Below are 18,755 nucleotides of genomic sequence, written 5' to 3'. Positions count from 1 at the left end.
CTTGTCACATTTTTGGAAATAATCAATCAGATTTAGAATAGAGACCCGGCCCACCGCTTTGATAGGTATTCGCACTACTGAACTACATTTCCCAGCATGCATCAGATTTACGGTGGTAGAGTTTTTTTTGGAAAAAAAAGACTACAACTCCCGGCATGCCGCGTCCCGGCGGAGGAGACTGTGTTGCCCCAACAAGCAGGGGCAAGGGCCTATCAGGGGGCGGGCCGGGGCGGGGCGGGGCTGGTTAGGGCACCAGAGCCAATTTGACGGAAGGAGCGGCGCGGCGGTGGCGGAGGAGAATGGAGGCGGTGGTGTTCGTCTTCTCTCTCCTTGACTGTTGTGCGCTTATCTTCCTCTCAGTGTACTTCGTATCCTTGCCTGAGGAGGGCGGAGGCCGACCTGGGGCCCTCCACCCGAGGGAGTAGGCTGAGGGTGGGCCTGGGTGGGGGCCAGGGCAGGTGAGAGGGAGCAAGGCAGGCGGCCGGTGGCCGGCGCGGGTACCCTGGGCGCTGGCCCGGCCCGCCGGACCGATGTGGCGAGCCCGGGCGGGAGGAGGAACCCGGCTGCCCAACTTCGTCCCTCACGCGGGGGTCCGAGCGGGCCTTTCTCTCTTTTTTTTTTTTTTTTTTTTTTTTTGGATTCTTAATTCACTCTTTATTCCAAAACAGATTTCAGATGGAAGAAAAATCAAAACATTAAAAAGGAAAAAAGCAACCCTTAAAACATAGGAAATCATGGGAGAAGAAAAATGTTAAGGGTGATCCTTCATAAACCCTTTCTCTCGAAGCGCCCCGGCCTGGCCTGCCCGCCGCCGCTCGCCCCTATGACGCCCGGACCCGCTCTGCCCTGCGCGGGGGCTGGCACTTGGCCTCCCCTTGTGGTCCTCAGGAGAGAGGGGTCGCGGTTTTTCTCCTTTTGGGCCCTGGAGAGATCAGGGTTGTGGTTTTTCTTGCAGCTCCCCTAGTCCGGGCCCTTCGCCGGATGCCGGGGGTCCCGAGAACGACGGCTCACGTCCCAGGGGTGGTCGCTAGTGGACTGTCCCGCGCTGGGCTCGGCGGAGGCGATTTGGCGCCTCTTGTCATTCTCTGGGCAACACCCCCGCTGCCCGCCCCTTTGTTCTCGCGGGTGTTGGAATTTGTAGCGACCTTTCACATCCAGGAGTTGACTGATTTCAAAAACGGGTGAAGTGTTTCCTTCGCGATGCCTTTTTGTAGGGAGTGTTGGGAAGGGTTTGTTTTAGAAACCAGCTGTAGCTGATTACTTTGGTTGCCCCTGTCGGTTGCAGATCTGTAAATTCAGTAACTATACACGTAATTTAGTTCTCAGTCGTTTATCAGCTTTCACACTTTTCTGTGTCGACCCATGTTTAAAACTTCCGTATTTTGTATCGCTGTTCGTGCTACAGTATTCAAACTGTATTTTCCAGGCTAATAAATGGTCGTTGAACCTAGCACTCTAGAAGGCGTGTGGGCTACAGCTGTACTCTCGAGGGAGCTTCTAGTCTTAGTTGTCACCCAATGATGCAATGCACAGTCCAATTTTAAGTAATTAAATGTAAGCAAAGAAAAAACAGTGAGAAGCTCTGCTTTGTATTTTTTTCCCTTGGAAATTACATGTGTCCCCTTCTGACAGAATTAAACTTTTTGTTTGCCAGAGCATTCTGGCTTTAGGATGGTTGTACAGAGTATGTTTTCAGTGTGGCTTCATACTTTGTTATGGCCTGGCAACTTGTTGAAGTGGGAAGGGACAAAACTTGGAATCAGGACTCCTTGCTCAGCTAGTTATTTGTTATGCACATTACTTCACCTCTCTAAGCCTCAGTTTTCTTATCTTTAAAATGGGGGGGAAATGTTTACTTCCCAGATAGGTGTGTGCACAATGAGGGCGTGTTAAGCACCTAGCAGCCCAATGCCTACCCCATGGCCAATGTTTAGTAGATATTGCTCTGCCTTCCCTCCCTACCCCGCATTGAACAGCAGTTTTTACTTTAACTGATGATTTCTAACGAGGAGAACCCTAACTTTTATTAGGCTTGGCGAACTTGACTGAAAGGGCAGCATCACTTAGGAAGTTTTGATGACCTACATCTCTTGTGGCATAAGGAACTGGAGCTTAAGTTCAGAGAAATGAAACTTGGATTTATCTTACTGCAGTTTGGAAAACTAGTCTTGATAATTTAAAATAGCCTTGGCTAGGGAATTTCCTGGCGGTCCAGTGGTTAGGACTTGATGCGCTTACTGAAGGGGGGCCCCGGGTTCCATCCCCGGTCAGGGAACTAAGATTCTGCAAGCCGGGCGGCACAGCCAAAAAAAAAAAAAAAAAAAAAGCCTTGGCTTATACCAATTTATGTACATAGAAACATGTTAGGTGGAGTGTTGGACTTAGATATTAAGGTACATTCAGGATGTGTTTTGATGAAATTCAGCATATTGTATTATTGGATAGTTGTACTAGCTTAATATTAGAGCCAAGAGGTGGAAAATCATCAGGTATACATTCTGTAGGGATAAGAGTTTTTCTGGACTTTGAACCAATAAGGAAACCTGCAGAGAAGGAAAGGGGTGGATATTCAAAATCAGACATAGGCAAGAGCAAAGGTGCAGAGAAAGGTGTGTTCATGGCATTTCTGGGTGATGGAGGAATAGGCCATCTGGAGCACAAGGTTGATTTTAGCAGCAGCAGGTCAGGTTTGGAAAGGCCAGATTAGATTAGATTTTGGAGAGTTTGAATGTTAAGCAGAGGAGGGCTTTCATTTTTATCCTCTAGGCAATAGGGAGCCATTAAAAATTTTTGACATAAAGTGGTGTATTATGAAGATAAGTCTGTAGAGTGGGTTGGAAACAGGAAAGATTGGAAGGTAAGAAACCATTAGGGAATGGGTTCATTTGGATCTGGAATGGGATACTAATTGTGGACAGGTGAAAGGAGGGATTAATGTGAGTGGTGTTAGAAAGAAATGATTGATAGGACCTGGTAACGATTGATTCTGAGATATGAAACAGAAGGTAGAAATAACTTTTCCATATTTTGAGCCTGGGCAAATGATGCTTGTGTCATTGACAGAAATAAGACAAACTGGAGGTGGAACAATTTGTGGAGAAAGTGATGCTTTTGACTTTGGCTGGGTTGAGGTGATAGGGGGACTATCCATATGGAAATGTATAGAATTTAGTTGAGAACATTTCTTTTTACCTATTTTATTGGACATTTTCGAACATAAAGGTAGAGAGAGTAGTGTAATAAACCCCATGTTTCTATTGCTCACCTTCAGTGATTTTCAACATTTTGCTGTTCTTTTTCATTTTTTTCCCAACTATTGTGGGGAGGCTGGGGGAGCATTTTAAAGTAAATACGACACATTCAATTGAAGACTTTTTATGTCTATCTGTCCCTCACATTTTTATTTGTAAGTTTGTATTTTGTACTAAAACCCATTTTTTGTTTAAGTCCAGTATATTATATGTTTACTGTGGAAAGTTTGGTTATAGAGAAAAGTATTGGGAAAACACGCCATCTGTAATCCAACTTTCAAGACATAACCACTGCTAACATATGACCAAGCTGAGTTTATAGTTTTGTATCCTATTTTTTTTTTATATCTTAAGTCTTCAAAGACATTTTATGTATATATCATAAATAAACACTATTTTTCTACTATTGGGAATTCAGGTTTATAACATTTAAACTGTTTATATAGGTCATATTTTCCATTTCTTTTAGCCACTGTTTGACATTTGAGGAATCCAGGTTGAATGTTCTGGTATGGGTCACATTAGAATTGCGCATAATAAGAGGATTATTTTTTGAAAATCACTTGTTGAAGGAACATAAACGAGAAAATTTAGTTGTCTAGTAAGTGAACTTTAAGGAAATAACTTAATCTTTTCAAGTCAAATCTAATTCTGCTTTGCAACTGGGATTGTTTTCTGAAACTTAAATAGTTGTTATAAAAGAAGTCTAATAATTCCTTATCTTGATTGTCAGATAATTACATTGTCTGATTTAGAATGTGATTACATTAATGCTAGATCATGTTGCTCGAAATTAAACAAGGTAAGACATTTCTTTCCTCATTTTCTGGCATTGAAGGCAGTTCTCCATTTTCTGTGTTAGAGATAATTATAGATAGTCAACATATGTGTATTTGATATTCATTGGAATGTTGGTGGAACTACTGTGCTTTGCAATATTTTTAGATCATGAAACTATACCAGAAGACCTAACTTGAAATTTTGTTTCTTTAGTCTTTTTTCCTTTGTCCACAATGGACAACATCATTACTCAGACTAGGTAAAGGTTCCTTATCAGTTAACTGTTTTTGTCTTCTGTGTCCAAACCCCCTCCTCCCTGCTCATGGGGAAAAGCTCAGTCTGTCTTTTGTTGAATGAAAGAGGACCTTTTTGTGGCTCCTTGAGAAATGGAATTAGTTGATTTGTTTTAAGGCCATTTTACCTTTAGTATGTAGTCGGAACTTTATATTGGCAATAAAACTCTGAATTTCCCAGCTCGTTTAGGTATGGGGAAACCAGTTGGTCCTGATTCATTTTATGAGATGAGCAGACAGAAAAGTTTTCTGGATATAAAAGTTCATATAGAAATACAATACTGAGAAGTGCTTTTTGGCTTGACCTAAAAATGATTTTCATGGGTCTTTTCACATCTTCAGTCTACTTAAGTTTCTTTGGCCCATGAGGGAAAAGAAGTTACACTTCAAAAATTAAAATTTCTAGTAAATTATATTCCTCTCCTCTCCTTCCTTCCTTCCTCCTTCTCTCCCTCCATCCCTCCCTTCCTTCCTTCCCAATTTTCCAGAACATGGTTTAATACAGTGATAGATTTAAATAAAAGATTTTGTTTATCTGCTGTGCTTTCAGAGTTCTTTTTTTTTCTTGAGATATAATTGACATGTAACATTGCATTAGTTTCAGGCCTCCTCATCTTTATTTTATTTTTAATTTTTTAAAAATTGAAATTTAATTAATTTTAAACAAATTGAGTTCCTGCTGTGTGCCAGGCAGGGCCCTCTGCTTTTTTAAAAAATTGAAGTATGGTTGATTAGGCCTCCTCATCTTTAGAAGAATGATTTTATACTGATAGATAGATCCATCTAATAATATATACATTTTTTCAGATGGATTGTATTTCTTTTTATATTTCTTGCTTACTCAGTATTTTAGGTGGGTATTTTGTGGGTTTTCTTTTACAAAAATACAAATCCAAACACACAAAAAAAGATTACCTGGATTCTTCTATTGAGAAAGTTACTCCTTCAGTTTGAAGTTAAGTAGTTTTTTTAACGTTAATTTCTGTTTCTGTGAAAGTTACACTGGCATACAACTAAAGTCAGAGGTATTACAAAGCTTGTAGTGAAAAACAGCAGTCCCTTCCTGACCCTTTTAAATCCTATCTGTCTTGATTTTTAGGGGCAACTGAGTTCAACACTTGAGCTGTTAATTTTTTTCTGATATTTATATCCATATTTCTCTATGTGCTTGCATTACTATTTCTTTTTCATTTTTTTTGGCCGTGCTGCGTGGCTTGCAGGATCTCAGTTCCCTGACCAGGGATTGAACCCAGGCCACGGCAGTGAATGCCCAGAATTGTAACCACTAGGCCACCGGAGAGCTCCCACTATTTCTTTTTTATAAATTTATTTTTATTTATTTATTTATTTATTTTTGGCTGTGTTGGGTCTTCGTTGCTGCTTGCGGGTTTTCTCTAGTTGTGGTGAGCGGGGGCTACTCTTCATTGCGGTGCGCGGGCTTCTCATTGCGGTGGCTTCTCTTGTTGCGGAGCATGGGCTCTAGGCATGCGGGCTTCAGTAGTTGTGGCACACAGGCTCAGTAGTTGTGGCTCACGGGCTCTAGAGTGCAGGCTCAGTAGTTGTGGCACCCGGGCTTAGTTGCTCCACGGCATGTGGGATCTTCCTGGACCAGGGCTTGAACCCACGTCCCCTGCATTGGCAGGCGGATTCTTAACCACTGCGCCACCAGGGTAGTCCCTCCCACTATTTCTTGATTTATCAATTTTACATATTACCTATTGACTTCCGAGTCAATATGGTAGATTTAGTTCTTAGGTACCCCCTTCTAAACATCTCTCCTATTTTTCTATTTTCTTTTTAAGTTCATATTCAATGTTTATATCATTATGATGTACTATTATATAAACAGTTTTTATTGCCGAACCTTATGGTAGACAGTGATCATATTTTTCTTTCTAATTTTTTTTTCTGCATAGCTTTGTCTTTTCAGATAACATCTTTAAAGCCCTTCAGTACTATTTTCTGCATGGTTCAAACATGCTAAAATAATCTGTCAGTTTTTTTCTAGGTGACATTTTTCCTCAAGACCTATATCCTCTTGCTATAGTCTGGACTGGTTGCTCTTTAGGCCTGTTTCACAGCCTCCATCCTCGGACTCCTGGTTGGATCCCCTGATTCTTGGAAATCATGTCTTCCTTTTTCTTGGCTTACTACCTCATTTCGCTGGAGTAGCTTCTTGAGATTTGGTACATGGGAATTAAATTTTGAGAACTTGCATGTTTGAAAATGTCTTATCCTTTCCCTTGATTGATAGTTTCTCTGAGTATAGAATTCTAGGTTAGAAAAGATTTTTTTTTCAGAGTTTGCTTGGTCAATGTCTTTTAACTTCTAGTGTTGTTCAAGTTGGGAAGTCTGGTGCCATTTTGATTTCTTATCCTTTTGATGGGATCTCTCTCTTCCCTCTCCTCCCACCCCTACCTCCATCCTCTCCAGAAGTTTTAGAATCTTAACCTTTATCCTTGGTGTTTGGGTTTATTTATGGTAATCCTTGGTGTTTGGGAATTTTGCAGTGGTATACCTTTGTTTAGGCCTTTTTCATTCATTGTTTTGGGCATCTGAGAGGTTCTTTCAATCTGGGAAATTTTCTTCTACTTCTTTCTTTGATAATGTCTTCCCCTTCTATTTTCTCTCTTCTCTTTCAGCAACTTGGATTTGCTGGATAATTTATCTGCTGGACTGATCTCCCAGTTCTTCTTTTTTCTTATTTTTGTCCCTCTTTTTTTTCTACCTTCTTGTTTTAAGATTTCCTCTGTTTTATCTTCTGAATTTTTTTGTATGTATATCATTTATGTCAAATTTTTAATTTCTAAGAGCTTTTTGTTCTCTTGGTTCATGCTTGACTGTCTTCGTTCTCAAGGATATTGATTATAGTAGTTTTGAAATTTCCTTCTGCTTCCTACATTATATCTGTTTTTTTCCGAGTTCCTTTCTCTTTGTTTTTACCCCTTCTTTCATATTGAGGGCTTTCCTCAATTTCTGATACATGGCTATCTAGTCATACTTTAGGGTAAGGCACTAAAATACTCATTGGAAGCTCATTGGGTGGTCCAGGCTGTTGACTGACTGGTAGGTAAGACTTCACTGAGGGTAGTTGGTGTCTACCTTTTTTGGGGGTACATGAAATAGCAGTTTTTTTGTAGGTGTTTTCTCTTGTGCCATTAAGTTACTCCAGAGAAGAATCTTCCAAACTCCTGCCTGGGTGAAATAAGCCTAGTGCTTCTTACCCCTAAGTTAGGGGAAGAATACATTATTAAGGAGGGAAGAGAAAGAGAACAGAGGGCTTGGTAGAAAGTTAGCATCCAAGTATAATAAGGTCAAGTATCGCTTCCTGAAACTTGTTTTAGGTTTTTGTTTATGTGAACCAAAATGCAGCCCACAGTAAGAAATCCAAAGTTTGAAAGCTACTTCTATGTCGGTCTGAGCATGGAGGGGAGTAGTAGTAACATCAGCTAACATTTATTGAGTGCTTACTTTGTGTGTGGCTTACATATATTATTTTGTCTGATTCTCTAAAACAACCTCATGAGCTGTAAGTATTATTATCTCCATTTTACAGATGAGAAAATCATGATTTAGAGAGGGTAGGTAACTTCCTAAAATTGCACAGCTAATAAATAGGCTAGAGCATGGGTTTTACTCCAGGTTTATCTGATTTTGCAGCTTACACATATTAGCATTATGTTAAATTGGTTACACTTTAAAAATGCATTCACATATTAAAAAAAGTTCTGGTTGATTGCAAATTAGGTTTAAGGCCCTTCTTCTTTGTTTATTAAGAAAAAGTGGGATATCCCTGGTGGTGCAGTGGTTAAGAATCCGTCTGCCAATGCAGGGGACACGGGTTTGAGCCCTGGTCCGGGAAGATCCCACATGCTGTGGAGCAACTAAGCCCGTGCACCACAACTACTGAGCCTGAGCACTAGAGCCCACGAGCCACAACTACTGAAGCCTAGAGCCTGTGCTCTGCAACAAGAGAAGCCACCACAATGAGAAGCCCACGCACCGCAATGAAGAGTAGCCCCCGCTCGCCACAACTAGAGAAAGCCCGCGCGCAGCAACGAAGACCCAATGCAGCCAAAAAAAAATAAAGCATCTAAGGGAATTTCCTGGTGGTCCAGTGGTTAGGACTCCATGCTTTCACTGCCCAGGGCGTGTCCCTGGTTGGGGAACTAAGATCCTGCAGGCCTCGCAGAGTGACACCCTTCCCCCACCACCCCCCCCCAGCCAAAAAAAAAAGTATCTGAAATCTAAATGCAAGAGACCTGGGGCCAGTGTGTCTGGGCTTCTGTTATATAGCTCTGCCACTAAGTAGCTGTGTGACTTTGGGCAAGTTACTTAATCTCTCTTGAATTTTATTTTCCTCATTTCTATAAGTTGGGAGTGCCAGTTTCTGGCTCCATAAATACTAGCTATTAACTTCCATTAAAAGAAGAATCTCTCCTCATAGGAGAGGAACACTATTGGTGAATTGAGAACCTGCCACAATAGCTGTTATCTATGAGAACTAGAATATTGCACAATAAACAAAGAGCATAGATAAGGGCACTGGGTGCTATAAAGCCAATAGTCTGGGATTCTATAATCCTGGTCCATTATCATATTTGTTTAACTTTGAGCTGATATTGTAAGCTGTTAAAGTACTTTTTTTTTTTTTTTGGTGGATGTGAGATGATTTCCCTCAGGGTTCTGGAGCTTGGAAATGTTTAGGATCGGTATTCTGACCTGAAAGGCAGCATGTATGTTGATATAAACCATCCCAAATTAGAGTAAGAGGCTTTAGCACAGATATTGGAATAGAAAGTAAATAATACTCTGTTTTTCCTCTAGTTGTCATTTGTACCTGCTTAGAGAATGAATCTGAATCTTTGCTTAGGATAAAATGTAATTAAAGACTAAGTGCATTGTTTTTACTGTGTCCTGATTTATTTGCACTGGGTAAGCAGTGATAGCAGTATGCAAATGTGGGACATCCGAGCCTAAAAATAATCTTGAAACACTAGCTTGGAAATTCTCTGTACTTTCTTTGATTTAACTTCAAGTAACATGTACATTCGGGAAGGACACAGCAGTGAGATGTAATACTGTGTTCTTCCCTTGCAGTGGGTAATTCCAGAATTGGTTGGCCATACTATTGTCACTGTGTTAATGCTCATTTCATTGCACTGGTTCATCTTCCTTCTCAACTTGCCTGTTGCCACTTGGAATATATATCGGTGAGTACAGTTTGTTTATTTATACATATGAGTACTGGTAGCATAAAGTTCACCCGTTTAAACTATACTATCCAATATGTTTTTGGTATATTTATAGATGTAAGCAACCATCACCACAACGTATTTAAGAACATTTTCATCACCCCCAAAAGAAGCCCTGTGTCCTTTAGCAGTCACTTCTCTCCCCCAGCTCTAGGCAACTGCTCGTCTACTTTCTGTCTTTGTAAAATAACCTGTTCTGGACAGATATATCATTTAAAAGAGATCAATATGTGATCTTTTATGGCTTCTTTCACTTAGCATAATATTTTCAGGATTCATCCATGCCGTGTCATGTATCAGTACTTTATTCCTTTTTATTGTGGAATAATATTCCATTGTATGGCAATACTACATTTTGTTTATCCATTTGCAATTGATGGGCATTTGAGTTGTTTCCACTTTTTGCCTATTATGAATAATTCTGCTATGAACATTCATGTGCATTTTTTTTTCGTTAAAATTATTCTTTTAATTTACCAAAATGCAATGTAATCATGTGTCTTTTTTTTATTATTAACGTCTTTATTGGAGTATAATTGCTCTACAATGGTGTGTTAGTTTCTGCTTTATAACAAAGTGAATCAGCCATACATATACATATATCCCCATATCTCCTCCCTCTTGTGTCTCCCTCACACCCTCCCTATCCCACCCCTCTAGGTGGACACAAAACACCTAGCTGATCTCCCTGTGCTATGTGGCTGCTTCCCACTAGCTGTCTATTTTACATTTGGTAGTGTATATATGTCCATGCCACTCTCTCACTTCATCCCAGCTTACCCTTCCCCCTCCCCATGTCTTCAAGTCCATTCTCTACGTCTGTGTCTTTATTTCTGTCCTGCCCCTGGGTTCTTCAGAACCTTTTTTTTTTTTTTTTAGATTCCATATATATGTGTTAGCATATGGTATTTGTTTTTCTCTTTCTGACTTACTTTACTCTGTATGTCAGACTCTAGGTCCATCCACCTCACTACAAATAACTCAATTTCGTTTCTTTTTATGGCTGAGTAATATTCCATTGTATATATGTGCCACATCTTCTTTATCCATTCATCTGTTGATGGAAACTTAGGTTGCTTCCATGTCCTGGCTATTGTAAACAGAGCTGCAATGAACATTGTGGTACACGACTCTTTTTGAATTATGGTTTTCTCAGGGTATATGCCCAGTGGTGGGATTGCTGGGTCATATGGTAGTTCTATTTTTAGTTTTTTAAGGAACCTCCATACTGTTCTCCATAGTGGCTGTATCAATTTACATTCCCACCAACAATGCAAGAGGGTCCCCTTTTCTCCACACCCTCTCCAGCATTTATTGTTCGTAGATTTTTTGATGAAGGCCGTTCTGACTGGTGTGAGGTGATACCTCATTGTAGTTTTGATTTGCATTTCTCTAATGATTAGTGATGTTGAGCATCCTTTCATGTTCATGTGCATATTTTTGTGTGGACATATATTTTCATTTCTTTTAGGAGTGGAATTACTGGGTCATATGGTAACTCTATGGTTTGACCTTTTGAGGAACTACCTGAGTGTTCAAAAGCAGCTGTACTATTTTATGTTCCCACCAACTGTGTATGAGGGTTACAGTGTCTCCACATCCCTGGCAACACTTTTTGTTGTTTCTTTTTTATTTTAGCTGTCTTATTGAATGTGAAGTGGTATCTCATTGTGGTTTCGATTTACATTCCCTAGTGACTAATGATGTTGAGTATTTTTTAATGTGCTTATTAGCCATTCATATATCTTCTTTGCTCTGTATGTTTTTAATTAACTTCTTTTTTATTAAATTATAGTTCATGTACAATATTATATATTACAGGTGTACAGTATGGTGATTCACAATTTTTAGAGGTTATACTCCATTTATAGTTATTATAGAATATTGGTTATATTCTGTGTTGTACAGTATAACCTTGTAGCTTATTTTATACATTGCTGCATATGTTTTTGATTAGCTAGGTTGGCATGATATAAATTATGCTTTGGGAAGATTTTTCTGGAAGCATTATATAGTATTGATTGGATGGAGAAGAGGCAGGAGGTAGGGAAACCAGTTCAGAGATGGGGGTGAGATAATATAGTACTGGAATAGAGTTGTGATAGTGGGAATGAAAAAGATAGGGCTATGTAAGTGGTGATAGGAAGGAAGAATAGACAAGAGTTTAACCTACTGCCTATGAAAGATGAAGAGAGAAGTCAGAATTGAGTAAGAGAAAGTTTTTAAAGACTACTGAGGAAGTGGTGACATTCCTGTTAGATAAGCTAGCAGTCAGAGAAGGATAAGAGTCTTTGAGACTACAAATGATCCTTGATTTACAGTAGTTTAATTTTTGATTTTTTGACTTTATGATGGTGTGAAAATGATATGCATTTCAGTACAAACCATATTTCGAATTTTGAATTTTGATCTGTTTCTGGACTAACGAAATGCAGTATGAAACTCTCTTGTGATGTTATAAAATAGGCTTTGTATTAGACAATTTTGCCCAGCTGTAGGCTAATGTAAGTGTTCTGAGCATGTTTAAGGTAGGCTAGGCTAAGCTGTGATGTTCGGTAGGTTAGGTGTATTAAATGCGTTTTCAATTTTCGGTGGGTTTATCATGATATAATACCATTGTAAGTCGAGGAAAATAGGTATTGAGTTGAGATGCTATCCAGATATTCATTTGTAAATACCGTTTATATCGTTTATTCAGCCATAGATGGGCTACTAGGATTTGGGGGAGAATTTAAGATTTGTGAAACTCAGAGAGCCATTTGCATTTCACAGAAGTCATAATTGAGAAACCAAATGTGTGACGAGAGTGAGGAACCCAAGGTTGGACTAGAAGAAGCTTGGACGTGAGAGAGGAAGAGGTCATGATCCGTGCTAGGTTAGGACATGCATCCTGTGCGGATGGCGCAGTCGGGATGCGAAAGCCTAGACGCTTAAACTCACCGATCCTCTCAAAGTAACCCAATTTTCTTACTTGTAAAAGGAATCATTTGGGGAAGAAGGAGAAGATTATCATATGTAATACTATATACACAGTGGTATTTAGTAAATATGAAATGTTATATGTTATCTCAAGAGCCCCAAAGACTCCACAGTGTGTTAAACACAGTATCTTCAAGATTTTTTTTTTTTTTAAGTTTGAGTCTGAGTCTGTGGGAGCACTGAGTTGAATTGGTCTGGATTTGGAACTCGGTGTGTGCTTACTGTGCCCTTTATGTTGCTTATTGACTTTGTAGCCCTGTTCTCATTCCCTCACTGTGGTCATACCTCCATCACTATAAAATGTACATCTCTTATTTGTCAAAATATTATTATTTAATATTTACATTAAAATTAAATTAAAATAAAATTTATATTTTAATTAAATTTAATCTGCATTTTTTAAGTCATGTGAAGTTAGGCACTGCGTTTGCATCTGAACTCTCCATTTATTGTCTTAACTGAAGAGGAGTTTTATTTTACCACAGTAGCATTTATTCTAAATCATTTCTGTTCTGTCTTCTTTAAATTGCTCTTTTAAGGTAGGTACCGTTTATTAACCATGCAGATTGAGACATATCTGTTGATCCGCAGAAGCACCAAAGATGAGGATTCTATTTGGGATATAGAATCTGTCTTTTTAGTATCATCTGTGAAATGGGAATAATTATGTTTGACACGAAGATGTAAGTGTTAAACATAAAGACAACTTACAGAGGTGTTGTGAAGGTGAAGGGAATTGCATTAATTAAGTTAGAACTTTGTAGATAAAGAAGTTTCTAAGAAGTTGATAAAGTTGGTTTGGTTTTGGGGCCCCCTTCATTTGTGTTTCGTGGAAGACAGCTATAGGTATTACCGATTCAGTAGTTTTCTACAGAAGATGGGTAAAAGGGTCTCAGTGCATAAAATATCCTTCTCTAGAGTGTTAATGTATTTGTTTCAGAGGGCAGAAATTACACCTAAAATTAATAGTATTGTATTTTCAAAGGAAGACTAAGTCATGGCCTGTGACATCATTATAATACCCTGTCCATATCTGGTCATATAAGGCTGCTATGATTGGTTCATTTTTGAAGGTTGATTATTACTGCTTTACTTATTTTTGAATATGCTGATGATTTGATTTTCCTTCTAATGTGTGTGCATCCTTTAATTTACCAGGTTCATTATGGTGCCAAGTGGTAACATGGGAGTGTTTGATCCAACAGAAATACACAATCGAGGGCAGCTGAAGTCACACATGAAAGAAGCCATGATCAAGCTTGGCTTCCACCTGCTCTGTTTCTTCATGTATCTTTATAGGTGAGTTTACAGTCCTGGCGTTTTCCTGGATGCCATATGCCTGCTTTTGATGGGTGAGGTATTACTATACTGTAGGATTTTGTATCAACATTGCAGAGCTTTTGGGGATTATGTGAATTTCTTGTGGCTGTGTAGATTTTTTATGTCATGTCATTGAATCAGCATTCCATTCTGTCTGACCTGGAGTAGAGTTACTCCGTGTTATTAGTTATTCCTTAGCTGTTGAGGCTGTCAGCATGCTTACAACTGTCTTTGCTGTTCTTTCCCGCCCCTGGTGTCCAGCTGTGAGGTCTCACTGCCTGTTGTAAACATTACTGTATGTACCCCCCGAGAGTTTCCCACTCCTGGGTCTTCTGGGGATCAGAGCACTGGCAGCAGCTCTCAACAACTTGTATCCACGTTGGGCTGATCATTCTTGACGTTAAGGAATTCAGGTGTGATGCCTTTTCTCCGGGATGCAAGTGGTCTGTTCGGGTAAAATTTCATCAGTCTTCCAGTTAGATTGGAAGTAAGAATTAATATGAAGGATTGGCTATCAGACACTGGAAGCCTCATGCAGTCCTGTTTAAACTTGTATTTATTACCTTAAGTTTTAGAGATAACATGCCACCTTTTCCTTTACCCATTATAGACCCATAGAATACAGCAAAGAAGAGAGAAAAATTGTCATGTGTGTATGATTTGATTAAGCCTTTAAGAGGCTAAAAGTCAGGCTTAACTTTTGTATCCAAGCTTAATTGTATCATTCCTGTTTTTTTCCGAGGTAAATCTTAATTTTCACATGGGCATAAGACTAGTAGGAAATAACTTGTACTGAACTAAACTTCTTTCACTCAAAAAAGTCCTAATAATTAGAAACTGTACAAAGATAAGAGTTTTAAAAAACTGCTATTTTGTCTGAAATAGCTTAGAAGTCAGAGCCATTTTAGCCTCTGCCTGAAAAAGCGGGCTTCCTAAAATCCTTTTGCTATGCTAGTTCCACCCACAGATTAGATTGAAATTAGAGTTTAGGTGGTTTCCTTTTTACTATTTATCTTATTTGCTTTTCTGTATTTTAAAAAATAGGACAGAAAAACCACACTAATAACAGTTTCTGGTTCTCATACCGTACCTCATTGCTAACGTGCTTAATTTTTAATCCTAGCATTAAAGATGGAGAATAAAGAGCAGAATTTAACCTTAAGAATACAGTGATACACCTGTTCTTATTTGTATTACTTTTTAAAGTCAAACCATGTGAAGGTATCTTTACCATCATATATGTTCCCTTCTATTTGTCAGAGACAAAAAGCAAGGTGGTTATCCTTTCTTCATCCTTCTCTCCCCTCCAGGTTTTATGCTTTGGAGAGTAAACTAGAGTGGACATCCCCTAGGTCTTGATAACATGAGCTTCTTGAGACATCTGGGGGCAAAGCTAATGTAGTCACACTTCTGGGTGTAAATGTAGGATTAGGGAGCAGTATCTTGCTTAGTAGACCCAAAGTCTTAGGATTTAAAAATGGACAAGAGTTTCTTACCTCTCAGTTGTTGAATTTAAAGCAGTGGGAAGATGGACTGAAGACTGGGGATTGGAGGAATCAGGAAGCAATTTTGGGGCAGGTTTAAGGTATGGTGCTTTACAATGAAATAAAAGATAGGCAACCAATAGAACTGGTTTGCCTGAGTAGCTGCATTGCTCACTGGATGCATCCTTTCTTTTTCTTTCTTGTCCCTTCCCCTCTCAGCTTGTCATTTTTAGCCATGTTGCTGTTTCCTTCCCCCTTGGCGTTCCTTGTAGCTCAAGGGATCAGAATGGAAGAGTAATCTCAGATGTTCTTGTAACACTTTTCTCTTAGCTTTTGGTTGCTGTTTTTAAAAAGTGTTTACTATTCTAAATCATCCGATTTCTAATGTAGGGATTTATGCTGCTCCTTCTGTATCGCCTGCCACCACTTGCATGGTGCCTTGCACATAGCAGACATTCAGGGTTTGTTAAATAGAATTAAAGGAAAAAATTCCCATCTTCTTTAGAGATTGGTGGAATCTATGCCTTTGGTGTTTGGTTAGGTGCCAGCCTGGTGGAATCTACCACTCCCTCACTGTGTGACCTGGGGCAAGTTTCTTATCCTCTCTGTGCCTCAATTTCTTCATCTGAAAATGGGATAATAATAGTACCTGCCTGATGGGGTTGTGATGTGGATTAAATGAGATAATGCACATAAAGCACTTTGGTTTGTGCTGACCTCTAGTAAGCTCTAACAAAATGTTCAAAAATATTGGTTACTACCATTAATTTGTGCTGTGCCCCGCGTACCCTTAGTTTGTTTAAATTTGGACAACTCATCGCTTATACCATTAGTAGTGTAAGGGTATTTCTGTGTTTTAGTCATTTGATCTCAGCATAGCAAGGCTGATTTCAGTAAAAAAATGATAGTCTTGTTACTCTTGTTAAGTGTGGTGGTTTTAACAGAGTATTTACTGAGTGACCGCCATGTGTCAGACACTGTGTAAGGCACTGCGTGTGACACAAAAGGAGCAGCGCAGAACCCCTGTGTCAAAGCTGGGAGCCTGCTGATTGCAGCACGGGGGTGTCATCTGGAGTATGAAAGTGGGTGTGAGCTGAGGTGTGCGGGAAGAGGCGGGGCAACGGCCCTGGGCCGAGAGGCTGGCTTCCCAGAGGTGGTGCCGGAGCCTGATGGAGCCTGACGGATCGTGAAGTCTGAGAGGAAGTTACTGGGTTGATGGGGGATGAGAGGAGGGGTTCCAGGAGCAGGAACAACATGTGCAAAGATCTCCATGGAGAATTAAAGTTTTTCTCCTAGACATAGCTTGTTTTTTCTAAACTTCAGTCCAACAGTGGTTTTAGGTTATACTCCCTACCCCCACCTCTACCCCAGTTTTCCTTCTTTCTTTTTTTTTTTCTTTTAAGTGAGAACGTTAGGGCCTCTTGATGCCCTAATATAGATATTCTTTCCTTTAGGTGTAAATGATTGCTTTTGCTTTTTACTTAAATGAGTGTTCCTTGCTGAGCCTTAGGGATGCAAGTCTGGACAGACCAGACTCTGTAGGAACATTCCTAAGGAAACATGAGTAACATTAATTTCTTCTCTCCACAGTATGATTTTAGCTTTGATAAATGACTGAAGCTGGAGAAGCCGTAGTTGAAGTCAGCCTACACTACAGTGCACAGTTGAGGAGCCAGAGACGACTTAAATCATCCTTAGAACCATGACCATAGCAGTATATTTTTTCCTCTTTGAACAAAAAATATTTTTGCTGTATTTTTACCATATAAAGTATTTAAAAAACATGAATTGAGTTTTTGTAGCTTTCTGGTTCTCAACTTTAGCCTGAACCCCCAACATGTGAAGGTGTTTTTCATCATCTGTATGTTGAAGATAGTTATTTGTATGTAGGAACAGGACTGTCATTCCAGCCTTGCATGCCAAAGAAACAGAGGACACGCTTTAAAGGGAAAATGTAATAGATGAGCAAAGTGGCTCTTCAGGTCTACTGAAAAGTCAGAGTACAAAGCAATACTGTTAGTCTGGGCAAAGGAAGAAAGAAACTAAGCTACCCTTTTGTCTATATTGCGGCAGCTTCCTGTATTTAATATGGTTTACAGATTTATGGGACTGTAAGCCAAATGTTTTTTCACAAGAATGTTAACAGAAAATGATGTTTCAAAAAATATATATTTCTTTGCTGAATTTGTGAACCCTTATAAGCCATTACACGTATGATGTAATTCCTGCTTATAGAAAGGAAAATAAACCAAAAAAGCAAAACTTTATCAAGAGCTTTCATTTAAAAGCCACTGCCTCCACAGTCGCCCTCAAACCCATCTACTCCCACTGGCTCTTGCTGCGTCTTGGTTTTGTATTCTCATCGGTCCAGTTGTATTTGATCTGTCCGATATGTTTCTTAATGGGTTTGGAGAGGTGATTTGGTCGAAGATGCTCATCAGATTAGAAGCAGGAGCAGCCAGTCGTTCGGTGTCGGTGAAACCGAGCCTGTCCGCGCTCTGTTTGGTGCCTGATTAACCGTAGCACTCCTGTCCTGCTGCACTGCCCGCTTTGTCCGTTTCATGGACATAGCAGTATCCAACCGGACTTGATTCCTTGGAGGTATATTTGTCAATTCTTGCAGTTGTTGAGAGCAGTTAACCTCTTCGGCTCTGTTTGCTGGGTGAAGTGAACCTGGCAGTGTATTCTCAGTGCTCGTTTGTGTTTTAATGTGGCCATCTTAGGTGCTGGCATGTAGGCAAAACATGGCTGTGTTTTATGGCAGAGTCCAAAGAGGTTATTCACTCTGTCGAGGCAGAATTGGATAGCCACATAAGGTGTGTGGTCACCAAATATCAAATGTTGCATGTCCTTTCGGCCCTGGATTGGGTCTAGCCTTGGCAGAAGCCGGAGAGGCACTAAGCAAAACTCCCTCTACGGATAGACCCACATTTTGAGGATGGTGGTATACCCCGGCCACACGTGAAAGGAAGGGTGAAATGGTAGGCAAAGTAAACTTGGTTCTGTTGGCCTCTTTGGAGCCTCAGAAATTGCTCCTTGGGGGTTTCTTGTATTTCTTCCAGGCAAAGAGCCAAGAAGCTATAACATAGAAGTTAGTTTGATGCATCTCTCTTACCCTTTCCTTCTTAGGCACCTTCCTCTATTTAAAAAAAAAAAGTCACTTAACTCTGACTTTATCCCTAACTTCCAGTGCCTCTAAATGTTCTGCTCAAGCTTTGAAAGCAATGAAGCTGTTGGAGAACTTAAATCCTTAGAACTGAGAGATAAACAAGCTACTTCAGGAAGCTCAAAGGTGGTGGAGGACTGTTGACCAAAATGTTTTATCTTCTCATTCAAGTATTCTTTTTTAAAAAAATTGAAATATTCACAATATTGTGTTAGTTTCAGATGTAC

At 39.7% G+C, this 18,755-nt stretch overlaps 1 protein-coding gene across 3 annotated transcripts; it reads left to right on the top strand.

Moving 5' to 3' along the window:
* The first annotated feature begins 255 nt into the window (after nucleotides 1–255).
* Nucleotides 256–17,629, top strand: CNIH4 (cornichon family AMPA receptor auxiliary protein 4). 3 transcript variants are annotated; one of them, XM_059905561.1, is made up of 5 exons: nucleotides 256–368; nucleotides 3,985–4,053; nucleotides 9,425–9,537; nucleotides 13,717–13,857; nucleotides 16,953–17,629. In XM_059905561.1, the coding sequence occupies exons 1-5, from the start codon at nucleotides 300–302 to the stop codon at nucleotides 16,978–16,980; spliced, it is 420 nt and encodes a 139-aa protein (XP_059761544.1). In that variant the 5' UTR covers nucleotides 256–299; the 3' UTR covers nucleotides 16,981–17,629. The 3 variants fall into 3 exon arrangements, with proteins under 3 accessions (XP_059761544.1, XP_059761563.1, XP_059761553.1); XM_059905580.1 differs by lacking the exon at nucleotides 16,953–17,629 and having other exon boundaries at nucleotides 13,764–13,857; XM_059905570.1 differs by lacking the exon at nucleotides 3,985–4,053 and having other exon boundaries at nucleotides 277–339.
* Nucleotides 17,630–18,755: the final 1,126 nt, after the last annotated feature.

This window comes from Balaenoptera ricei, chromosome 1 (assembly GCF_028023285.1).
Source record: "Balaenoptera ricei isolate mBalRic1 chromosome 1, mBalRic1.hap2, whole genome shotgun sequence".
Taxonomy (NCBI): domain Eukaryota; kingdom Metazoa; phylum Chordata; class Mammalia; order Artiodactyla; family Balaenopteridae; genus Balaenoptera; species Balaenoptera ricei.
The sequence above is the reverse complement of the archived record's forward strand: the minus strand, read 5'-3'. Positions and strand labels throughout refer to the sequence as shown.